General features: G+C 40.6%; 1 protein-coding gene across 6 annotated transcripts in view; it reads left to right on the top strand.

Moving 5' to 3' along the window:
- Positions 1-25,607, top strand: part of LOC100358984 (vascular endothelial growth factor receptor kdr-like) — a 291,681-nt gene that overhangs the window by 82,275 nt on the left and 183,799 nt on the right. For all 6 annotated transcript variants that reach the window (XM_051827734.2, XM_051827731.2, XM_070067438.1 and 3 more), the window contains exons 5-7: positions 16,719-16,846; positions 24,016-24,175; positions 25,236-25,372. In XM_051827734.2, coding sequence (XP_051683694.2) covers positions 16,719-16,846; positions 24,016-24,175; positions 25,236-25,372 — 425 coding nt within the window. The remainder of the gene's footprint in view (positions 1-16,718; positions 16,847-24,015; positions 24,176-25,235; positions 25,373-25,607) is intronic.

Here is a 25,607-nt window from a genome sequence, read left to right as displayed (position 1 = left end):
GTGTGTACCATACTTTATCCTTTCATCCATCAACTGACACTACTTAGGCTGTTTCCATATCTTGGCTATTGTGTATAATGCTACTGCAGTGAACATGGGAGTGCAGATACCTCTCTTCAAGGTACTAATTTCATTTGTTTTGAGTATAGACCCAGAAGGGGGATTGTTGTATGATATGATTGTTCATTTTTAAATTTTTGAGGCATCTTCATACTCTTTTTCATGATAGAATTATCAGTTACAGTGTATATAGGCTCGATTTTCTTCACATCACCATCAACACTTGTCTCTTGACTTTTTGGTAATGTTCTGGCGGGTGTGAGATGACATCTCATTGTTGTTATGATTTATCTTTCTCTAATTATTAGAGATGTTAAGCATATCTTCATATGCCTATCTTTTTATTCAGAAATGCCTATTCAGATACTTTATTCATTTTAAATAGTTTTTGTTTTTGTTATTCTTGTTGATATTGGGTTGTGTAAATTTCTTATATTTTTTGGGTATTAACTTTTCAGATATATGATTTGCAAATGTTTTCTCCATAGCAATCTATGTATCAATCCATAGGTTTCTTTTGTATTTTGTTGATTGTTTCAATTTTGGTACAGAAACTTTTTAGTTTATGTAGTTTAACTTGTTTAATTTTGCTTTTGTTGCCTGAGCTTGTGGTGTCTTTCCTAGAATAATTGTCAGAGCCAGTGTCAAAGAGCATTTCTGTTTTCTTAAAGGAGTTTTGTGGTTTTTAGATCTTCTGTTTAAGACTTTATTCTCCTATTCTATGTTTAGTTAATTTTTGTGTATGGTGTAAGATAAGGGTCCAATTTCCTTATTTTTCATGTTAATATCTAGCTGTCCCAACACTACTTATTACAGAGATTATCCTTTCTCTATTGCGTATTCTTGGCACTTTTGGGTAGAATTAGTTGACTATAAGTGTTTGTGTTTATTCTGGGCCCTCTATTCTGTTCCATTGGTCTATGTGTTTATTTCTATTTCAGTATAATTCCATTTTTATTACTATGGTTTATTAATATGATTTGAAATCTGAATATATGATGTCTCCAACTTTGTTCTTTGTTCTCAAGTACATATTGGATATTTAATACCTTTTGTTGGTTCCACATAAATTTTAGAATTGCTTTTTTATGTTTTAGTGAAAATAACATAAGGATTTTGACAGGGATTACATACCATTCTATGATCATAGGGTAGCTTTCCTTTTATATGGGTCTTTAATTTCTTTCATCAATATTTTTTTTTGACAGGCAGAGTGGACAGCGAGAGAGAGACAGAGAGAAAGGTCTTCCTTTGCTGTTGGTTCACCCTCCAATGGCCACCGCGGCCGGCACACTGCGGCCGGCGCACCGCGCTGATCCGATGGCAGGAACCAGGTGCTTCTCCTGGTCTCCCCTGGGGTGCAGGGCCCAAGGACTTGGGCCATCCTCCACTGTACTCCCTGGCCACAGCAGAGAGCTGGCCCGGAAGAGGGGCAACCGGGACAGAATCCGGCTCCCCGACCGGGACTAGAACCCGGTGTGCCGTCGCTGCAAGGCGGAGGATTAGCCTAGTGAGCCGCGGCGCCGGCCTCTTTCATCAATATTTTTATAGTTTTTAGTGTACACATCTTTCACTTCTGCCATATGTGTAATATAAAATTTTCTCATAACTGCCTCATCAAAAAATGAAAAGAATCAGGTTAATTTTGATAAATATATTTAACATGGGTCATCCAAAATATTATCATTTAAACATGTATTTAGCATAAAATATTTTTATTTATTTATTTATTTATTTATTTTGACAGGCAGAGTGGACAGTGAGAGAGAGAGGCAGAGAGAAAGGTCTTCCTTTTGCCGTTGGTTCACCCTCCAATGGCCGCCGCGGAGGCGCGCTGCGGCCGGCGCACCGCGCTGATCCGATGGCAGGAGCCAGGAGCCAGGTGCTTTTTCCTGGTCTCCCATGGGGTGCAGGGCCCAAGCACCTGGGCCATCCTCCTCTGCACTCCCTGGCCACAGCAGAGGGCTGGCCTGGAAGAGGGGCAACCGGGACAGAATCCGGCGCCCCAACCGGGACTAGAACCCGGTGTGCCGGCGCCGCTACGTGGAGGATTAGCCTAGTGAGCCGCGGCGCCGGCCTATTTAGCATAAAATATTAATGAAATAATCTATATTCTTTTTGTATAAGTCTTGGAAATTCTGGATGATAGCACTCTTTTTTTTTCTTGTTAGCTGGATATATTTCTTTTTTTTTTTTCCCTTTTTTTTTTCTTTTTTTTGTCACAGAACACTGTTTGCAGTAGAGGAAACTGGCATTGCAGTCTGGTGGTATGATGGCTTGTTCACATAAACCAGTCATGTTCATCCTTTAGCGCAAAAAGCCCTAATGGCGCGTACCCTATTGAAATTCAGGACATCTCAAATATTTTCTCTCTCTGTTTTTCTTAGTCATTTTTTTTTAAATAAACATTTTCAAGGTTTGTCCAAAAGAAGGCCATATAGGTTCTTGGCTAGTGGAAGACAATTCAGAACAGCTGTTGCACACTTGGACTGTCACCTTCTCCAGGCTGGCAGTTGTATCTTATTTTTTTCCAACTCATTTTTATTAAAAAAATAAAAAAATGCTCCAACTATCAGTTTTACGAAATCTCTAAGGGAAACACAAGAGCAAGGTGCTGAGGTAAAAAACACCTGAGGTAGCTTTTTTTTGTGTGTGTTTTTCTAGTTTAAAAAAATCTGTAAATTTAACGCCCTGGGCCAACAACCTTATGTAAATTGCTATTTTCCTCCATATTTTTTTTTTTTTTTTGACAGGCGGAGTGGACAGTGAGAGAGAGAGACAGAGAGAGAAAGGTCTTCCTTTGCCGTTGGTTCACCCTCCAAGGGCCGCCGCTGCAGCCGGCGCACCGCGCTGATCCTGGCAGGAGCCAGGAGCCAGGTGCTTTTCCTGGTCTCCCATGGGGTGCAGGGCCCAAGCACCTGGGCCATCCTCCACTGCACTCCCTGGCCATAGCAGAGAGCTGGCCTGGAAGAGGGGCAACCGGGACAGAATCCGGCGCCCCAACCGGGACTAGAACCCGGTGTGCCGGCGCCGCAAGGTGGAGGATTAGCCTATTGAGCCACGGCGCCGGCTTATTTTCCTCCATATTTTTTTAAAAGAAAGAAATCATTTTGCTGAATATCGATGGCTTATACACCAAAATGTAAAAAGACAAAAATACATTTCTTTCTTTGTGGAAAATTTCTTTGTTTGATTGGTTGGTTGGTTTGGTGGGTTCCTGTTTTCCTCTTCCAAATGCTAGGACAAGTACCATTGACTCTTGTTCTTTTGAGTGACCAAGTGTAAGTTGAGGCTGGTTTGTGTGTTTCGCTTTGTTCCTTTTGTGTGATGTGATACTCAGAGCACTGCTTTGCCTGGGGGGTGCATAGGTACAGGGAACTGAGACAGAGAGGGGAGGGCATTCAAAAGAATGGGGATGGGGATGGAGAAGAGGGGAGGGCGGAGGGGAGAGGGAGAGATAGCACTCTTTTGCACTAGTGATGTTTCAGGTGTTCAATAGCCTTATGTGGCTAGTGCCTATCATATTCTATGGTGCAGTTTTAGGAGCTGAAGCCAAAGCTCCCTTTTTAGAATGTAACTAAAAATATAAGTGATCTCTTAGATCACCCCTGCTCCTTCCTAGGGCAAGAAAGCCCAGATATCCTGAATGGTGAGTTCAAATCACAAAGATGAAAATAGTTTTTAGCCCTAGCCACCCCTTTTCTGTATTTTGAATTTCTTCCATTGTTTCCTCTGCCTTCTGATAAAGATCTTGGAAAGAGGTCACATGTGTAAACTTTCCTCCACACCTTTTCCTCTGTAGGTCTGGCATATGGCCCAAAGCCCCCAGGCATTGTAATACCCTGACCACACCCTCCTGTACATTAGGAACCTGGTCCCATGAACAGCAAATTATCTGGCTAACAGGGATAGGAAATGCCCATGTTGATCTAGGATGGGAATGTTGTCTCCCCAGCAGCCCTGGACTAACCCTGAGATTCCAAGGATACAAAGGTTTTAACTCCCAAAGTCATTGTATCACATTTTGGAATAGTCAACTTCACAGTGCTCTCCTTACAGACAGTGTAGTGTGCATGGGGCCTTCCAGGTCAGGTCACTTTTGTGAAGAAATTCTGTCTCTCTCTTTCTCTCTCTCTCTCTGTCTCTCTTTCTCTGTATGTGTATGTGGTGTGTGTGTGTGTGTGTGTGTGTGTGTGTGTATTTGTAGGTACACATAATGTTTCAGTACATCTTGACTCATAAGACCACGAACTCAAAAGCTTGATGATCTGGGTTTAAATTGTGACTTACTAGCTATGTGATTTGTCAATTTCTCTGTATGTGAGTCTCCTCATTTATAAAATGGGAAGAGTAATTAACGTCGTAGGGTTTTTTTGTGAGAATTAAATGAGTTACTGTATCTACAGTGCTTAGATTACAGATGAGCATATAATAAATACTCCATGAATTTAGTGGTCAATAACAATCTAATATATAAGAAGGATTTCACTGCTTCAGACAAAGTGTGGAAACTGCTGCTCTTTGCCCAGTCTATTTCCCTTTGGTATTAGCTGCTAATATCCTAGCGATTCTGAGATTTCTACAGGCATCTCAAGGCCCTCTGTAACTTATATGTGCATGGTGTCATGGTTCAGGCAGTGCAGATCAAATTACTGGAACAAACCTCTGGAGAAATACATCGAAAGACTTCTGATGTTATTGGCCGGTGCCGTGGCTCAATAGGCAAATCCTCCATCTGCGGTGCCGGCACCCCAGGTTCTGGTCCCGGTTGGGGTGCCAGATTCTGTCCCAGTTTCTCCTTTTCCAGTCCAGCTCTCTGCTGTGGCCCGGGAGTGCAGTGGAGGATGGCCCAGGTCCTTGGGCCCTGCGCCCACTTGAGAGACCAGGAGAAGCACCTGGCTCCTGGCTTCGGATTGGTGCGGTGCGCCAGCCACAGTGGCCATTGCGGGGTGATCCTGCAGAAAAGGAAGACCTTTCTCTCTGTCTTTCTCTCTCATTGTCCACTCTGCCTTTCAAAAAAAATGTTATTTTCCCCTGAGTCTAAGTTTTCTCCACTCTAAAGAAGCTTGAATTAGCTTGACTAGTTGGTCCTTATGGTATCTTCCAGCTCTACTGGTCTCTTAGTCAAGAAAACACTTGTGAAACCCCAGCTCTTACAAGTTCTCCCTGTTATAGGGTTTCTAAATGCCTTTTATCTCAAGGCCTGTGGCTCAGGAGCACCATGAATATCCATGCAGTCTTAATTCTCTGCTTGGCAACTGAGATGGAAGAATGCTTATGTAAAGAGTTCAGATCTTCAAGACTCATGCACATTGAAAGTGTTTAAGCTATGTCTGTCTCTCTTGGCTCCATTGCTCCCTTTCCTCCCTGCCCAGGCTGTATATTGGATGTTGGGAAGCCATTCTTTCCAATGCTGCCAGAATTCTTAGGGGCATCTGGCTTCAAATGGGTTTCATGTCACAGAGTCAAGTTGAAATTGAATGCCCTATAAAAACCTAGGGGCCAAGACCTTTTATGGATTTTGATTTGAGACCTCCTGCCTTTCTCAGGATGTTTCACTACTCGGTTTACCTAGCTCTGGGCAATTATAACTGACTTAGGTCAGCCCAGGAAAATGTATCAAGTAAGGGCCTCCTCTGCAAGCAAGGCTTCACAGTAACCTAACTCCAGCTCTGCTAGAGGCTCAGAAATGAAGTTCAATATATATACCTCTTTAATTGGATTCTTACAGATAAGGTTGCCAGATTTGATCAGCAAAATTTAGAGAGTTTGTTTTCCAGTCATCTCAGCCCTCCATATTGATCTATTTGCATACATTTATATGCATTTATATTGCCTAAGTCTTTTCTTTAAAACAAGACTTCTTTGTTTATTTGAAAGGCAGAGTGAGATAGAAAGAGAGAGAAAGAGAGAGAAAGTCTACCCAAATGGCTATAACAGCCCAAACTTGGGCCTCAGCTGCTTTCTCAGGCACAGTACCAGGAAACTGGGTCAGAAGGGGAGCACCTTAGGGGCGGGCTCTGTGGCACAGTAGGCTAAGCCTTGGCCTGTGGTGCCAGAATCCTGTAAGGGGGCCAGTTCATTTCCTGGCTGCTCTTCTTCCTATCCAGCTCTCTGCTGTGGCCTGAGAAAGCAGCGGAATTTGGCCCAAATGCTTGGGCCCCTGCACCCACATGGCTTCTGATCAGCTTAGCTCCTGCTATTGCAGCCATTTGGGGAGTGAACCGGTGGATGGAAGACCTTTTTCTCTGTCTCTCCCTCTCTCTGTCTGTAACTTTACCTTTCAAATAAGTAAATAAAATCTTAAAGAAAAAGAAAGGGAACACCTGGGACTCAAGTCAGTACTCTGATATGGGATGCTGGCATCACAGGCTTAACCATGCTATGTGACAATGCTGGATATTTCATGACTTTATAGTATGTTCTGGGTCTATCATCTCTGCATCTTGGTTCATGTGATGATTCACTGCTAAAAGCCTCCAGCCACTCTCTCTACCTCTGTCTGAAAAATCATATCTATCCCTCAAAGGGTCATCTGAAATTCCATCTCTATTTCTTAGAATCCTCAAATTCTAGCAGTGAGTGGAACATTACAATATTTATTTTTGTGGATGTTTGTTGACTTCCTACAATGTGCCAGGCACCATGATAGACATGTTGCCCTTATAGAATGGTCTGTGTGGTGGTGGTAAGGGGATGGTGGGCAGAAAGACAACCATGTAAACGGACATTTCTAATATAGCAATAGTTTTTGTCCATTTTGGAGTTAATTGGTAACATTAATCCCTAAATAACAATTTTTTAAGCAAGACATAAAAGTTTTCTCTTTTGCAGATGTAAGCACAGTCCTGAGTTGCTATAGTGCTCTGTGCTCAACAGGGATCTGTTGTATTGCTTGAGTCCAAAGTTGCTGCTCAAGTACCAACCATGATACCTGCATTCTATGAATTAGAATGGAAGAAGGGGGAGGGAAGAAGTCTCCTGCCCTTTATAAAGACTTCTAACTATACCTCACTGCATAGAACTTAGTTACAGTGCCACAGCTAGCCACAAGGGAGGTAGGAGCAAGGAATTGTTATTCTGGGTGACCTGTACATGGTGCAATATCATCTGATGGAAGAAGGGGAGAATAGAGATTGGGGCAAGGAGCTTAGAGTTGCTGCCACAGTCATAGATCACTTTGGGAGTGGAAAAATCCATATAACATCTGGAATATAATTCTGAGGAGTTCACAGCTGCTGAGTATATAGCAGTGAACATGACAGAGGAAGTTCTTGCCCTAGTGGAGACTGTTACACCACACAAATATATGTTCCATGATATCTGGTAGTGGTGATTGGTGAGTGTCATGAAGAAAAATGAAGCAGGATAAGGGCATAGAGCAAGTGGCATTGGAGTTGAGGAAAGCCTCTGGTATGAGAACATTGAGTGAAGTTGTGAGTGAAGTGATGAAAAACACACTGTGGGTATCTGAGAGAAAAATATGTAAGTAAGTGGAAGGGCCCTGAGGTTTGGAATGGGCAGAAAGGCTAGGATAGCTTGAGCAGCTTATGTGAGGAGGGATAAGACATGAAATCAGAGAGGTGTTGGGGAGAGATACAAGATACTTTATTGCTTTTTATATTATGATAAGGCTTTTGAGTTTTATTCTGAATGTTCTGGGAACAATTGGAGGTTTTTCTTTTTAAAGATTTATTGTATCTATTTGAAGAGAAGAAAGAGACAGACAGAGAGAGAGAGAGAGAGAGAGAGAGAGAGACTTTCCATTTGCTGTTTCACTCCCCAAATGGCTGCAGCAACTAGGAACGAAGAGCCGGGATCCAGGAACTTCTTTTGGGTCTCCCATGTGGGTTCAGGGGCCAAAGCACTTGGGCCATCTTTCATTGCTTTCCCAGGCATAGTAGCAGGGAGCTGGGTTGTGAAATGGAACAGCCAGGACTCAAACTGGTGCCTATGTGGAATGGCTATATCGCAGGCAGCGGCTTTATCCATTATACCACAAAGCTGGCCCCAATTGGGGGCTTTTGAGAAGGAGTTTTATGTGATCATTCTAGCTGCTGTATGTAAAACAGACTCCAGGGAGAAGAGTGGAGGAAGATAGACAATTAGCAGGCTATTATTGTGATTCAGGGACAGATGTTGCATAAAAGCATACTTTTCCTGTTTGTTTTTTAGACTGATAATTTAAAAACACCTTGTTCTTTTTTTTTTTAAATTTTATTTGTGGTTCAAACTACTTTATTTGACTTGCTGTATTTACTCCTCTATTTTTTTTCTAAAGATTTTATTTATTTATTTATTAAAGAAGTAGAGTTACAGATAGAGAGTGGGAGGGACAGAGAGAAAGGTCTCCCATCTGCTGATTCACTACCCAAATGGCCATAACGACCAGACTGAGCCGATCCAAAGCCAGGAGCTAGGAGCCAGGAGCTTCTTCCAGGTCTCCCATGTGGTTGCAGGGGCCATCTTCTACTGCCTTCCCAGGCCATAGCAGAGAGCTGGATCAGAAGTGGAGCAGCTGGGATGTGAACTGGAGCCTATATAAGATTCCAGCACCACAGGCGGAGGTTTAGCTCACTACACCACAGCCCTGGGCAGTACCTGGTTCTTTAAAACAAAATACTATTTGCCTCTTTATGTGTTTCCTTCAACATTCCCACAGGGGAGGGAGGTCAAGCACTATTATCTTACTTTTCTAAATGAAATGGAGGCCCAGGGAAGTTAGGTAATTTGCATCAAATATCAGAGTTATAGAAGCTATACCTCAAGTGCTGTTTGTTATCTCATTTTAACCTGAGGTCTTGGCGGGCGGTACTCTTCTTTGTTTCTTCAGTTTTAATTTTGAAGTAATTTTATGCCGACCAAACAAGTGCAAAAATAGTACAAATAATTGCTATGTAGTCTTTACTAGATTCTCCAAATATTGCCACATAATATAAATTCAACAAAGCTAAGAAAAGTAATAGGGTCAGTCCTTCTCTCTAATATATACTCACAAATCTTACTTATATTTCATCAGTTGTCCCATTAATGTGCTTTTCTGGTGCAGATTTTGTTATGTCTCTGTCTCCTTCAATCAGTAATAATTTCTCAGTCTCTCTTTGTCTTTCCTGCGCTTGACACTTTTGAAGAGTACAAGCCTGTTACTTTATAGACTGTCCCTAGATTTGAGTTTGTCTGTTATTGTCTTGAGATTAAATTTAGATGACACATGTTTGTTAAGGATATCAAAAAATGATGTCATGCTTTTCTCAATGCATCATGTTCAAGGGTCTCACAATATCAAATTATTCCTTTACTGGTGATACTAAATTTGGTTAGGGTATGTCTGCCAGGGTTTCTTACTGCAAAGTTATGGTAAAGTTACTAATGTCCTCTTTTTGTAAGTAATTAAAGTTGTTTTAACTGTCAAGGAAACCTAGGTATGGTGATGGGTGTTAACCTATCCACAGGTACATCGATAGAAAGTGGTAGAAGGCTTCCACTTGTAATCTTCTATTTCTTTTTTTTAAAGATTTATTTATGTGAAAGTCAGAGTTACACAGAGAGAGGTGAGGCAGAGAGAGAGAGAGAGAGAGAGAGAGAGAGGTCTTCCACTGGCTGGTTCCACTCCCCAATTGGCCACAAAGGCTGAAGCTGCGCCAATCCGAAGCCAGGAGCCAGGAGCTTTCTCCAGGTCTCCCATGCAGGTGCAAGGGTCCAAGGACTTGGGCCATCCTCTACTATTTTCCCAAGCCATAGCAGAGAGCCAGATAGGAAGTAGAATAGTTGAGACCCGAACTGGCGCCCAAATGGGATGCTGGCACTGCAGGCGGTGGCTCCACCCGCTATGCCACAGTGCCAGCCCTATCCTCTATTTCTTTTTAAAAGCATTTATTTGTTTATTTGGAAGAGTCATGGAGATAGAGGGACACACACACACAGAGAGAGAGAGAGAGAGAGAGAGAGAGAGAGAGAGATATTTTCCATCTTTTGTTTCTCTCCCAAAATGATAGCAATGGCCAGGGTTGGGCCAGGCTGGAGCCAGGAGCCAGGAGCTTCATCTGGGTCTCCCACATGAGTAACAGGGGCCCAAGCAAATCTTCCACTGCTTTCTCAGGTGCATTAGCAGTGAGCTGGATTGGAAGCAGAGCAGTGGGGACTTGAACCAGTATGCAGATATGGCATGCTGGCCTGCACCACAACGCCAGCCCTTCTTGTAATTGTCTTCCAATACAGTATCGTTTCCTCTTGAGAGAAGCAAAGCATTATCCACTAAAGGCTTTGTTGTGCTGAGTTGGCTGCATTCTGTCTCTGTCAGTTTGCTGGAATTCAGGATACAGTAAATTTTCTGACAGCCTTTAACTGGGGACTGACCTGGTCAGCCACTGGATCAGATATGAATGGAGTTGTCTTCTTTTTGGCTCTAGTGTTACAATCTTATAATGGCCAGGGAGACTGAAGATATCTGGTTCTCTTCACTTGTCCCTCTATCATATGCACTTTGAAAAAGTTTTGTGATAACATACTTTCAATTTACTTTATAATCACAGGCTTAATACTGAAGTAAATACAGTGTTCAACAGCTCATTTTTAAAATTTATTTTATTTATTTGAAAGACAGAGCTACAGAGAGAGAGAGAGAGAGATAGAGAGAGAGAGAGAACGTTTTCCATCTGCTAGTTCACTCCCCAAATGGCTGCAATGGCTGGAACTGATCTGATCTGTAGCCTAGGAGCCAGGAGCTTCCTCCAGGTCTCCCATGTAGATGCAGGACCCAAGCACTTGGGCCATCCTTTGGTGCTTTCCCAGGCACACTAGGAGGGAGCTGGATCAGAAATGGAGCTACCAGGACTCGAACCAATGCCCATTTGGGATGCTGCACTGCAGGTTGGAGCTTCAATCCACTGTGCCACAGCGCCACCCCAATTTATTGTTTCTTTTCTCACTGCCTTGGAAAGGCTTATTGGTGAAGGGGAGGATCTGCTAACTCTGGAAAGGCCCATCAGATAGAGAAAGATACCTCTCTTCTGTTGGAGGTATGAGCTGGTGCTGAGGGTGATCACAGAAAGTCCTCTTTTTTTTATTTTTTGCCTTTACTTCTAAACCATTATGGATGCTTCTCACAAAGTTTGAGTAAATTCTAGAAAAATCATTGATAAATCTTTGTCTGCATGCATCCCTCCTATCTTTATGTCGATACTCATTCTTTAGTGATGTAGAAAATAATCTACCTGAATTTTCAAACTAAGAATGATTTGGGGTGAGATGAAGCAGTGACCTTGGGTTTCAAATGGCTAATCAAGAGAACAGAGCTGGAAAGGGGCAGAAAATAATAGATTAAGGCATGAAGGAGGAGACAGGTTCCAAGAACACAACATTCCTATGTCTGAGAAGCAAGTTCTGAAATTTTCATTTTGAGGGAAAGAACATGAACATATTTCAATATTTAATTTAACCAAACATTTGTATTGTGTTGTTAATACCTGTTTTTCCATCTATTCTTCATACAATATTGATAAGAAATAAATTGTGTAGAAAAAAGCTAATTTATTGGGTGTCCACTATATGTGAACTCTTGTTTTTGTTTTTAACAGATACAATGTGTCTTGTAGATAGAATTCTAAGAACATAATGATATTCCCTCCCTCCCTCCCTCTACCTCTCTCTCACCCCCTTTTCTTCCCCCCCTTTTTTAGTTTTTGAGATAATATATTTTAAAATTACATTACAATAAAAATACTTAATACTTCACCAAATAAGAAGTTTAACAAATAAAAAGCAAAAAGACCCCGGTTTAGTGGGAATAAAGACAACAGCTATAAATAATAATTGAATGGAAAAGTGACCATTTCACCCATATACAGTAAGTTTTAAAGTAATCACAGGTCATTAAAACTTTAGCAGTGTAACTTTTTGTAACTTTTACCATGATCTATTTTCAGTTTACTTAATGGTCATAACCTATGACCTCTATTACAACTTAAGCTGCTCATAAACTACTAACTCTCTTTTAAGTAATGGAGCTCAACAAGTAGTATGAAGGAAAACAAAACAGAACAAAACTAAACCAAACACTGTTCCTAAGTGGAAGAGACAAGGGCTATAAACAATCATCGAATCTCAAGATGTCTGTTTCAGTCTGATACATTACATTTCAGGTACTCTATTAGTTACATTGGATCAGGGGAAACATATGATATCTGTCTACTTGAGACTGGCTTATTTCATGAAGTATAATGGATTCCAGTTGCGACTATCTTATTGTGAAAGACAGGATTTCATTTTTTTTACGGCTGAGTAGTATTCCATAGTGCATATATAACATAATTTCATTATCCAATCAGCATTGACTGACATCTGGGTTGATTCATTATCTTTGCTATTGTGACTTGTGCTGCAGTGAATATGAGGAACAAATAACTCTTTCATATAATGATTTATTTTGGTTTGCATAAATTCCCAGGAGTGAGATGGCTGGATCATATAGTAGGTCTAAAGTGTGTTAAGTTCTTGACATATATTACTTATAATGATCAAAACAAAGTAATTAGCATTTCTGTCTCCTCAAACATTTATTATTCCCATGTGTTGGGGGAACTTTGGACTTTTGTTATGTAGTTATTTTGAAATATATCATAAATTAGAGACTATAGCTACCCTAATGTGCTATAAAACACCAGAACTAATTCCTCCTATCTGAATGTAGTTCAGTACCATTGAACCTACAATCTGATTCAACAACAATCTACCAAAGGTTTTCATAGTGGATCCATAGGTAATGAAATATTGTAACTGGAAGGGTTTTAGAAATCTTATCCAAGTCCTCAACCTCCTGTTGTTTAACAAAGGTCTAACTGCATTAGCATATTTCCAGAAGTGATGTGAGATACAGCTCCCAATCTCTGGGTGTTAAAAATAGAAATCAGAAGATAGAGAGATTCAGACCTCTTGAGACAATATAACATTCTATAGATTATAGCCAGCAATGGTTCTAGGTCCAGACTCCTTCCATCTCCTGCTGTGATTCTCTGAAACCATCTTCTAGGGGTAGTTTGAAGAGGATTTAAGTATTCCTTTGTTTTGTTTTTGGCTATTGTCATTTGGGATATAAGGAAGGAAAGAGATTTTTGAGAAAAGCAAGTGCATCCTGGACTTCTAAATAAAGACCAGCATAGAATAAGGCTTCAAAATAAACAGGTAAAATATTTAGTTGTTGCTATTTTAAAGTTAAAACAGAAAACACCAAACAGGAAGTCTTGTGGGAGTAATGGAATCCAATTGAGTGACCTAAATTCTTTCAGTTTGGGATGGAGGACCTCTCTTTCTCTCTCCCTCTACCTCTCTCTCTCTCTGTAACTCTGGCTTTCAAATAAATAATAATAATAAATCTTTAAAAAAAAAACCTAGAAGCTGATAAAATCTGGTCACTTGAATGTGGCTGGTCCCGGTGTACCATCAGAGGGATTCACTGTGGTTAGTATTTTTTGGGCTTATTCTCTGGAGAAATAGGCACTATCACCTTATGGTTGCTGAAATCTCTGTAGCTAATCTGATCAGATAGAGGACTAGGGTTCATTTGAGTTCCTTTACTTAATTAGCTGCTTCTAAAAACCCTTTTATTCATGGGTATGACTTTGCATGACTGAAATTAGAACCCCCCATGAAAGAAGTCCCAGAAATAGGTGGAGCTCATTACCACAGACTTCACAAGTTGGGTCAACTCTGTTATTTATGTAAAATCAATTTTCTTTTCTTTAAATCATCATTCAAGTGAGATAGATGTTGTTATAAGAATGAACAATTCTGGGAATTTAATATATAGTATGTATAATGATGCAGGTTTAAATTTGATTATGGTAATTATTATACAGTCTATACATATATCAACTCATCACATTGTCTTAAAAAGTTTGTCAAAAATTGTATGAATAAATAAATTGAGGATGTAAGTACTTACTATTTTCTTCAATGTTATGATGGTTAATGTAGATGATGCATGTAACTTGCTTTACATAGTAGATCATATAGTAGAATAGTAGCTGTTGCTGTTGTTATATGGCATTTGAATATAGTTTCCTTAAAACACACTTCAGTGATTTTTATTCTACTCCGTTCACCAGTCATCATCTGTTCCTTTTTGTAATATATACTCTGCCCCCTCATTATTGATCTTTCTCATTCTCATTCCTCTCTGAGGGAGGCCTATCTTGTTGTCTTCTCATCCATGTTCTGGTTTCAAATACTGATAAACTGTTTCAGACCTGGAATATAGTTTCATAATCTGAGAAAAGGGTAAAAACATTTTTCATATTGTGTAAAATCAAAGGTAAGTGTTAGTACTATCTGCTCTTTGCCAAGTTAAGGGGGAGAAAAGTTAATTTTATACCTGCAGTCTAGGTAAGAGAGAGATATCTGGTCCCATTAACACACAGAGGAAATTAGGAGGGCGCATGGAAGACAATATGATTGACTTGGATTAGAACATGGAAGACCAAATGGCTGTACTTTATACTAAGGAATAATTCTTGAGCAGAGGTAGAAAAACAACTGGAGGCTGAGGAAAATTGCAGAAGTAGAATACAAATCGTAAGTGTGATCGATAGCTGAAGCCACAGGAAGAACTGACATTACTGAATGAGAGTTCTTATGGAGAGGAAGAAAGAGAATTGAGGTATGACTCTACATTAGAAAGCACCAGAAACTGAAGATGACACAGGAGGATTTATAAGCTGTCTTGTATCTTTTTTTTGTGTGTGTTTAGGAAGTGCTTAAAAGGACATCTTGAGGTACAACAAAGTATAGAATAAGAAATGGTCTAATAGCTGGTTCCATTGAAGAGACAAAATTGAGATGGTAGGAATATGGGCAGCCAGGATCATTTTTCAAGATCCATGACTGAAGACTTATTTCTTTTTTTGGGGCTTAAATTTTTTTTTTACATTTATTTATTTATTTATTTATTTTTCTCCAACTTTTATTTAATAAATATAAATTTCCAAAGTACAACTTTTGGATGATAGCAGCTTTTCCTCCCATAACCTCCTTCCCACCAACAACACTCCCATCTCCTGCTCCCTCTCCCATACCATTCACATCAAGATTCATTTTCAATTATCTTTATATACAGAAGATCAACTTAGTATATACTAAGTAAAGATTTCAAGAGACTACACCCACACAGACACACCAAGTATAGAGTACTGTTTGAGTAGTAGTTTTACCGTTAATTCACATAGTACAACACATTAAGGACAGAGATCCTACCTGGGTACTAAGATGTACAATGACTCCCATTGTTGATTTTTTTTTGACAGGCAGAGTGGACAGTGAGAGAGAAAGACAGAGAGAAAGGTCTTCCTTTTCCGTTGGTTCACCCCCCAATGGCTGCTGCAGCTGGCGCGTTGCAGCCTGCGCACCGTGCTGATCTGAAGCCAGGAGCCAGGTGTTTCTCCTGGTCTCCCATGCGGGCGCAGGGCCCAAGCACTTGGGCCATCCTTCACTGCACTCCTGGGCCACAGCAGAGAGCTGGACTGGAAGAGGAGCAACGGGGACAGAATCCAGCGCCCTGACCGGGACTAGAACCCTGGGTGCCAGTGCTGCAGGCAGAGGATTATCCTAGTGAGCCGCGGCGCCAGCCCCGTTGTTGATTTAACAATTTACATTCTTATTTATGACATCAGTAATCACCTGAGGCTCTTCATGAGCTGCCAAGGCTATGGAAGCCTCTGGAGTTCACCAACTCTGATCTTATTTAGACAAGGCCATAGTCAAAGTGGAAGTTCTCTCCTGCCTTCAGAGAAAGTTACCTCCTTCTTTGATGGCCCGTTCTTTCTGCTGGGATCTCAATCATAGAGATCTTTCATTTAGGTCATTTTCTTTCTTTCTTTCTTTCTTTCTTTCTTTTTTTTTTTTCAGAGTGTCTTGGCTTTCCATGCCTGAAATACTCTCATGGGCTTTTTGTCCGGTTTCCAAATGCCTTAAGGGCTGATTCTGAGGATTTTGCTTATTTCTCCATATATTAAGTGCTTACATTGCAGGTACCCATATTAATTATTCACTGAGTCTGAGACTTCCTGTGGGAAGGCAAGGTGGGTGTACATTCTGAGAACACTTATGATCATTCAAATGTGTTTTCATTTATTAAAGGGTAGTAAAAATTTATCTGGGCATGTACTGGAAGACATAGTACTCAAATAGATGATTATCATTGCCATACAAATATCATATGTCTGATCTTTGAATCATTATGGGTATTACCCAGAGTGGTTTTGACATAATTATTACATGCAGAGAACCTATATATTTTTAAAATGCTTATGTGAAAAAGAAGTATGGATTTTAGATGGTAATATATTTTATACATGCCAAGAAAACCATGATGTGGATGAGATTTGACTTGCTCTTGTGGCTCAACAGATTGGGACTAAGACCAACAGGATGACTTTCTCTTACAGACCTTGATGAGCAGACTTGTGTTGTTCCCTGGCCTTGTAGGTAAAGCACTGGCTGGAAATAAGGAGATATGGGTTCATGTCCTGTCTGTGTCCCTTATTGCATAAATTTCCTTTACCAAGCCTTAATTTATCTTTGTAGAAAATGACAGAACAACAGATGAAAACTGTGGACTCTTATTCTGATGACAACCTTACCCTGGGTTTAATTTCTCACACCTACAGATGACAGCCAGGTCTTTGTGCAGACCTACTATGATACACCATCGGTGATTATGGTGTTTACTGGGACCCAAGAGGTGGTTGTACCATGCCGTGTCACTTCTCCTGATATTGATGTCAAACTTCAGTTGGTAAGTTACATTGTTAGGGGCCCAGATGAGGACTTACCACTATTTAGAGTATGGAACATAGAGTTAGGGAGCAGTATTTCAGTCTCATATCTGCTCCTGGCCCCAGCTATGCCTCTTGGGAGAATATACAAGCAGATACGCTATCATTTTGCCTTGGACCAGTGTTGCACAAATTAGAAGGAAAGGAGATCGTTACTTGGATACTCCTGAGGTATCATCTGTGGACTTACCATATGTAAGCTATTCCTCAAAGTATCTCTCCGAAGCCAGAAACTTTTTCCAGAAGAGATTGCTTGAAACTAATTAACTCCAGATGTCCTCTAAGACCTTTTGTGGACTTGAAATAAAGATTTGTTCATGTCCAGAGATCTGGGTCCTGAGTACTTCTTTTCTTCATACATAGAGAACATGTTAGAATGTTTTGGGAGAGATGTACAAGAAGTAGAAGAGAACATGATAAGCTTGATCAGCCAAATTAATCTTGGTGGTGATTGGGGTAATACATGTTCCTGGCAGAATACCTTCACATCTCTCAAAGTCCTCCGCATCCACAAGTGCATGACGCTACTCAAATCTAAAAACTCCTTTATGTATATTGTTTCTGTTGAGCTGCTTATGTAACTGCTTTGTAAGGTGAATGGAGCTGGCCTTATTTCTGTTTTATACAAGATATCTTGAGCTTAGAGAAAAGAAAGAACTTGCCCAAGGTACCTATTTCATAATAGTTTGAGCCAAAAGCAACTATCAGGTATCCTGACTCCTTTTCTAGGAAGTCTACCTCTGTTCTGTTCCTGGGCACACTATTTCTCTGTTCCCAAATTTTTTTCTCACTTTGTTGTAATGACAAACCTGTTAGTGTCCATAGCAGCAATCAATGATCTTCTCACTACTGCAATATAAGGAAGGTCAGAATTTTCCCTAATGCCCTCTGGCACTAGAGCTGGAAAGATGATAGTGGGGAAAGCTAAGAAATTATACCTTGGTGGCAGCAGCTGATATGGCACAAGGAATTTCTGGTCAAGTCCATGGGCAGAAGGGTTGAAACTTTGACATGCTCCACAAAACTATGAAATACTTTAATTACTCATTGAAGGCTATACATTGTCCTGATTATTCATCCCTCCCCTTCCCAGACCCATGTCTCTCTAAGGTCATTAGATAGTCTCAGTGTATCAGACCCCATGGTCATGTTGAAGTCCCCCTTTCCACCCATACTTGGGATGATGTATCAGTTATTTTTTAAAGATTTATTTATTTATTTGAAAGTCATAGTTACATAAAGAGAGGAGAGGAAGAGAGAGGAAGAGAGATTTTCCATCCGCTGGTTCACTCCCCAATTGGCTGAAACAGTTGGAGTTGTGCCAATCTGAAGCCAGGAGCCAAGAACTTCTTCCTGGTCTCCCACGTGGGTGAAGGGGACCAAGGACTTGGGCCATCTTCTACTGCTTTCCCAAGCCACAGCAGAGAGCTGGATCGGAAGTAGAGCAGCCAGGACTCGAACCAGAGCCTATATTGGAAGTTGGCACTGCGGGTGGAGGCTTTACCCACTACACCACAGCACTGGCCGGTCCCTGGGACCCTGTATCAGTTCTTTATAAAGGAAAAAGGAAAGAGCCCCATGTCTTTAGGACTTGGTCCAGAAGGAAGCCGTGGTATGCTGGGAAGGAGCAGGAAGGAATCTGCAGTCTGCTGTCGAGGTTATGTGCTTGGCTGACTACCTCATCCTTCCTCTACTAAATATGTAGGGAGAGTGACTAGGCTGGTCCAAAAGGCCTCCCCCCTTACTTGTCACAGGCTAGCCTCCGGCAGGGCTTGGAGCCACTGTGTCTCTGTCCTATGCCAAAAGGAAGCACGAGGTGGGGAAGGGACTGACCTGGCTAATTTGAAACATCCTTTTTCTAAAATTAATCCCTAGTAGGCAGCCAATTCACCTTCAGAGGATGAGTCTAGAAATGGGAGTAGAGATATAGCCAGGATTTGTTTTTCTAAGGCCTTAGTTGCTGTCTCACCTATGATTTAATCAGAATAGATAATGTCATGGTATTTATAAATCTCCCTCTTCTATACAAAGTCTCGAAGACACCAACCATAATATTCCATTTTCTCTTACAATCCAATACTTTCCACAATTCACGTTACCGTGCTATGATACTATTGTATTTTGGGGAAAAATGAAAAGTGCTATTGCCTTTTAAGTTATAAGATATATAGCATAATCCAAACCCTTAGACATGTTTTTTAGCCTGAAGCTTGACTACTGTGGTTTTAGGTTAGGATCACTTAGTTTATTTAAACCCACAGTGGTGGGTTTGGACTGAGATTGAGGAAACCTGGAGTTCTGATTGGATAATAATCCTTGGCTAATCAGTTAAGACTTAAATGATTATGCTTTGCTTTGTAAAGTGCAGCTGATGTATAAGTGAGCATTGGTTAAAAGCAAACCAGTAGTATAACCAAGGGTAACTGAGTAAATAAAGCCAATTGCGTTAGCAAGGAAAGTAACTCATCTTGAGATCAAATTCAGTACAATGTGATTTATTCCAACTCATTTACCAAATATGCTTTGTTCAAAACACTGTCCAAACATAGTAATAGCTAACATCCATTAACTCTGTTAGTTGGGTAGAACTACCATAACGAATTTTCACAAACTGGGTGGCTTAAATTCACTGAAATTTATTTTCTCACAAGTCTGGAACCTAGAATTCTAAAGCCATAGGCATCAGTCGAGCCACACTTCCTTAGAATGCATGAATCCTTCATTTTTTTCTTCTAGTTTCTGCAGGCTGTACGTTTTCTGTGGCTAGTGGTTTCATAACTGTACTCTCTGCCAGTCTTTACATGATCCTCTCCCTTCTTTCTCTGTATCTTTTATATACTATAATGACACATGTTTTTGGATACAAGGCCCACCCTAATCTAAGATGATTTCATCTTGAAGTTCTTAAGTTGATTACATCTGTGAAGACTCTTTTTCTAAATAAGATCACTTTCACAGGTTCCATGTAAACTAATTTTTTTTTGAGGACCACTATTCAATGCACTACAGGCCCTTACCACTGCCATGCATTCTACTGAGAGCCTTTTCTCATTCAGTCTTCAAAACTGATGTTTCAGAATGCTCAATCACATCTATTTCTGCTTTCCAAGTAGTCTGGTGTGAATGGTGTGTGTGTGTGTGTGTGTGTGTGTATTATAAAACTTCATATGGTTTTTTAATAATTTTTGCCAGATTAAATGCTCATTAGCTATCATGATACAGTGAGAGTACAGAGGAGCAAGTATTTAAGTGACTGAGGAAGTCTTAACTGGAGGAGCTGGTACCAATTAGTCCTGATAAATAAGCAGAAACACCTTAGGTGGAGAATTTGGCAATGAACCTAAGTATAGATACGAAGTCATGAAGGGACAGTCAGGACTATTTGTTGAAAGTCACAGAAATTGAACCAAACCCTAACACACTGAACTTGGCTAAGGAAAAATGTGAAGTGGAAAGAGTATACTCATGGGGAGGAGTACAATAAAGGCTCAGGGGCATGTGTTCACCAGTAACCCACTATTCTAGCACAACAGATTTGCTTATTTCACAAAGGGATGTGGTCATCTATAGTGTAGTGAATATTCATTGCCAGAGAGTAACTGAGAGGCATTTCCTCTGCAATCCCAAATTAGAAAATAATCCCAGGGCCAGCGCTGCGGCTCACTAGGCTAATCCTCTACCTTGCAGCGCTAGCACACCGGGTTCTAGTCCCGGTCGGGGCGCCGGATTCTGTCCTGGTTGCCCCTCTTCCAGGCCAGTTCTCTGCTGTGGCCAGGGAGTGCAGTGGAGGATGGCTCAAGTGCTTGGGCCCTGCACCCCATGGGAGACCAGGATAAGTCCCTGGCTCCTGCCATTGGAGCAGCGCGGTGCGCCGGCCGCAGCGCGCCGGCCGCAGCGGCCTTTGGAGGGTGAACCAACGGCAAAGGAAGACCTTTCTCTCTGTCTCTCTCTCTCTCACTGTCTAACTCTGACTTTAAAAAAAAAAGAAAAGAAAAGAAAAAGAAATAATCCCAGGAAGTGGCTGGCTTTCATTGCCCTAACTAGAATGTTATTCCACTTACACACCAGTTTCTGTGACTGGAGAGATAAGATCTAGGTATGGAGTTGACAGCTTCCACACAAACCATATAAAGTGTACATTTGTGGCATGGAGAGAGGAATGGTAAGACAGGCTAGTAGGAAGGAGTGGAGACAATAATAAAAAGAGGGTCCTGTTTTGAGCAACTGAAACTTTAAGTGTCTGCTATACATGAGGATTAATTTAGGATGGGAGAGATGGGAAAGGGCAGAACAGAGATACTTTAAAGATAATATCTAATAACAGGAGTTTTGGGGCTCTGACCTATTGACATTTGTGATCAAATTGTTGAGGGCTATCCTGTGTACTGTAGGTTGCTTAACAGCATCTCTGACTGCTTCCCACTAGGTGCTAATAGCAATTCCCTACCCACAGTTGAGCCAAACAAAAATGTCTCGAGGAACTTTCAAATATCCTTTGAGGGATTTCCTCACCTCATTGTGAAACATTTATCTGTAGGAGTAATTAAGTGAATAAATCTCTTTCTTAGTGCTGCTGAAACTTTACTCATTCAAATAGAAGAAGAATAAAGACATAAAGCTCATGTTAATCACATTGTGGAATATTTTGGTAACAAACTCTAGATTGCTTTAGAAGTAGTCAATAAATCTCAGGTTTTTCTTCCTCAGCCATTTGTGCACTTTCACCTCTGTGTCACATGTGCTTTATTTCATACTATTTTTTCCCATTGTTAGGTTCTCTAAGGACCTTAGACTCTTGTATTACAGTACATTTAGTTTATGGAATTACCTAAGATGAGAGGGTGTCTCCAAGGGATGCGACAGGTTTTGGTTTAAAATGATATTTAAAAATAATTTTAAATATTTAATTACAATTTAAGAATTAATAAAGAATAATATTTTTAAAGCCCCTGAAACTAAAAAGAAGTGTAGTATACTTTGTACCCTAAGTTTTGTGTATTAGATAAAGGATAAAGATCTTGTCCTGGGATTGAGGACAAGCAGGCTCTAGGTAGATACTTGTTCGGTGAGAATAAAAGAATTGAACTAGGAGTCAGAGAGATACAGCCTCTGAGTTAAGAGTCTTTTGAGTCTGATTTCTCATCTGATACAAAAATTCTTTTGCAACAGTCATCAAGTCTCTGAGTGTTTTCAGTGACAGAAGTTAAAATCTTTTTGCTCCTTTTTAATGATTTTTGACTGAGCCAAAAAATACATCCTCGTCACTTTCACTCATTAGTCTTCATTTTACCTTCTGAAATTACATTTAAAAGTTCAAGCTTCCAAGTAACAGTTCAAATACTAGGAAAAGAGCTAACTTCCTCTCCCCCTCCTAATACAATCAAAGGCCCCACCTACTATATTCTGTCAAGTGTTCTCCTTTGTTGGCCTAAAAATGTCCTGTGTCTTAAACTATTCTTTTTTTTTTTTTTGACAGGCAGAGTGGACAGTGAGAGAGAGACAGAGAGAAAGGTCTTCCTTTTCTGTTGGTTCACCCCCCAACGGCCACTGCGGCCGGTGCGCTGTGGCCAGCGCACCGTGCTGATCCTAAGCCAGGATCGAGGTGCTTCTCCTGGTTTCCCATGCGGGTGCAGGGCCCAAGCACTTGGGCCATCCTCCACTGCCTTCCCCGGCCACAGCAGAGAGCTGGACTGGAAGAGGAGCAACCGGGACAGAATCCGGCGCCCCAACTGGGACTAGAACCCTGGGTGCCGGCGCCGCAGGCGGAGGATTAGCATATTGAGCCGCGGTGCCAGCCTTTATATTACAAAAGCTTAAGAATTAATATTCTTTATATTACAAAGCTTCCAGAAACTTCACAGTTCTGATCACAGTTCTTGGATATTATATTGGCATTTAATTTATGTTTATAGAAGTTTTTAAGGATATTATAACATGCTAATGATGTAATTTTCAATGAGAAAACACAGAATTAAAATTATATTTATGTATAACTGTGTGCCAAAGAATAGACACGTAGAAGAAAGGGGCTTGGAAATAAATATAGCTCATTTTGCCCCATAGCAATTTATTTGCTACAGGGCACTATTATTGTTTTCTTTACTTTTCTCTGTATTTGAATATATTATTTTAATAAAAGTATAATTTTTGTATGTTTTGCTTTTATATTCAAAAATAAAAGATTTAGTAATTCAAGCATATTTAGAAATATATAGTAGCTGAGTGTAAGGGCTCAGTCTGCTATTTGCAGTTGGGTCTCTAATGCCCAGCACAGTACTTGACTCAGAATAGACATTTGATTAAATATTAGTTATGTTTTATTGAATGAATGAAAGTATCAGCTAAGTATGGACTTCATACAGGCCACTAAAGTACTTTTCATGTGTCCTCACCTAAAGCAGAGATGGCCATACACAGTGACAGAGTGTCATTAAATATCAGGAGTTCTGATGGGGAGATGTGTACCATGGGAACCTGACAGTTCTTGTTCCCTCATATATCTTATGAAGGAGGCTCAATTCATCTTACTTAGCTTTCAGCATTTTGGCTCTAAACTTCTCTAACTGGAAGGCATCTAAACCCTGATATTCAATAGCAATAGTTGGGCAAGATTCTCTCTCTCTTTATATATATATATATATATATATATATATATATAATCTCTCTCTATATATAGGCATTAATAATAATACTTACCTTATAGAGTTGTTGTGAGGGTGATATGAGCTAACACAGTTCCTGACATATAGTAAACTCTGAAATGTTTACTAGTATAATGAGAATTTGCTTACTACCTACTCTGTGCCCAGAATCATGTTTGTTCTCTAAGAAGAAGGGAAGGGAGGGAGGGAGGAAGGAAAATCATTATGTTCTTCTAATTGTATCTACAAATCACACTGAATCTGTTAAAACCTAATTAAAAATTAAAACAAAAAGAAAAAGAAAACAAAGGCTATATTAACCAGCATATATGCAGTCCTGAGGAAGCCTGGGCAGGACAGTTGGAGGACAGAACAGTCTTCTCTTCTCCTGTGGGTTCAAGACAGATGGCTTGTGAATGACCCTGAACAACGGTTATACCTTTACACTTATTAATGCTTTTCTATGTCTTCCTTTCTTTGATCCACAGTTGCACCCTGTCACATTCACCTATGCAGGCTTGAAGTGGGATCCCAGGAAAGGCTTCACTGTGAGCCACCCCTCTTACCACTTCTATAGTACTATTCTCCAGTGTACTGCTGAAGTCAATGGGAAGATCTACAAGTCGCTCTATCTTCCACAGCGTTTTGGTATGTGATTTGTGCATCTAGGTTAGGAAACAAGATCCTGCTGCCTTGGAGGATCCTTTCCTATTTGACAAACCTTCCTCCAGCTACATTCTTGTCAATAATTATTACTACTTAATGATCCCAGAATTTTATTTTTTTAGATTTATTGATTTATTTGAAAGTCAGAGTTACAGAGAGAAGGAGAGGCAGAGAGAGAGAGAGAGAGAGAGAGAGAGAGGGAGGAGAGAGGTCTTCCATCCACTGGTTCACTCTCCAACTGCGCTAATAGCTAGAACTGCGTTTATCTGAAGCCAGGAGCTTCCTCCAGGTCTCCCATGTGGGTGCAGGGGCCCAAGGAGTTGGGCCATCTTCCACTGCTTTCCTAGGCTATAGCAGAGAGCTGGATTTGAAGTAGAGCAGCCAGGATTAGAACCGGTGGCCTCACGGGATCCCAGCATCGCAGGTGGTGGCTTAACCCGCTATGCCACAGGACCGGCCCCTGGGCTTTTATTTTTAAAAACTATATTTATGTGAGTGTAGAAAGCCCAGCCTAACCTCTGCTATCCTACTTTCTCAGTTGACCATAAAAATCAGATTTTCCTTGGCGGCAGTTTTTAACATTTAATGTACAGTTTTTATAGGCTTGTCCTTGCATAAATAATAGATTCCTTGGAGCTTGGGTTATTACTGCCCTTATAATGAAGTGGGTATGGTCCTCTATCTCATGGATGACCCCTTTCTCAGATAATATAGAAAGGTGGCAGAATTAGTCACAGAAGGGCTTGGTAACTTTAGGTCAGTAGAAGGAAAACTTTCCTGATGGAGATGTGGTTAATCTGGGGACAAGATTTCCCAAGAATTACAATACTCTGTTCACTAAAATGCCCTTGTTAGCACCACAAAATCCTTTGATGGTTTATGTAACATCTTACCTAGTGTGTTCCAAACTGTGGGGCCATCTGGTTTGGTCTTGCATCTACATTTTTCATCTAGGAAAGGCATGGAGGATTTGAGCATTCCATATGAAGACTTTTGGTTCTTGCTTTCTTAATATCCTTGTGGCATCTGCTCTATTTTCCAGAAACCAAGAAAGAAAATATTTCTATCAGATACAACCACCAGAGACTTCTCATGGGAGACACCCTTTTCCTTCAGTGTGTTGCAGAGACCACATTCAATGGACGAATCAAACTGGACTGGGTATTCAACCGGCAAGATGTAAGGAGATTCACCTTATTCCAAATATTAAAAGAAAGTCTCCCTATATCTTCTCTCTGCTGTTCCCACTCAGTCTCTAGCTTTGTTAAAGAACCAGGCTAAGTAGTAGCAGATGAAAATAACAAGCAGCTTCCTCATTTTAGGAAGCCAGTCTTGTGGAAGATTGACATTTTTACTCTACCATATCATGGTGCATTAGTTACATATGAGATTTAGTAGCTGTACTTGCCAGCTT

Source organism: Oryctolagus cuniculus, chromosome X, assembly GCF_964237555.1.
Source record: "Oryctolagus cuniculus chromosome X, mOryCun1.1, whole genome shotgun sequence".
In the NCBI taxonomy this organism is placed as follows: Eukaryota; Metazoa; Chordata; class Mammalia; order Lagomorpha; family Leporidae; genus Oryctolagus; species Oryctolagus cuniculus.
Note: the sequence above shows the minus strand (reverse complement) of the source record. Positions and strands in the feature narration are given on the sequence as shown.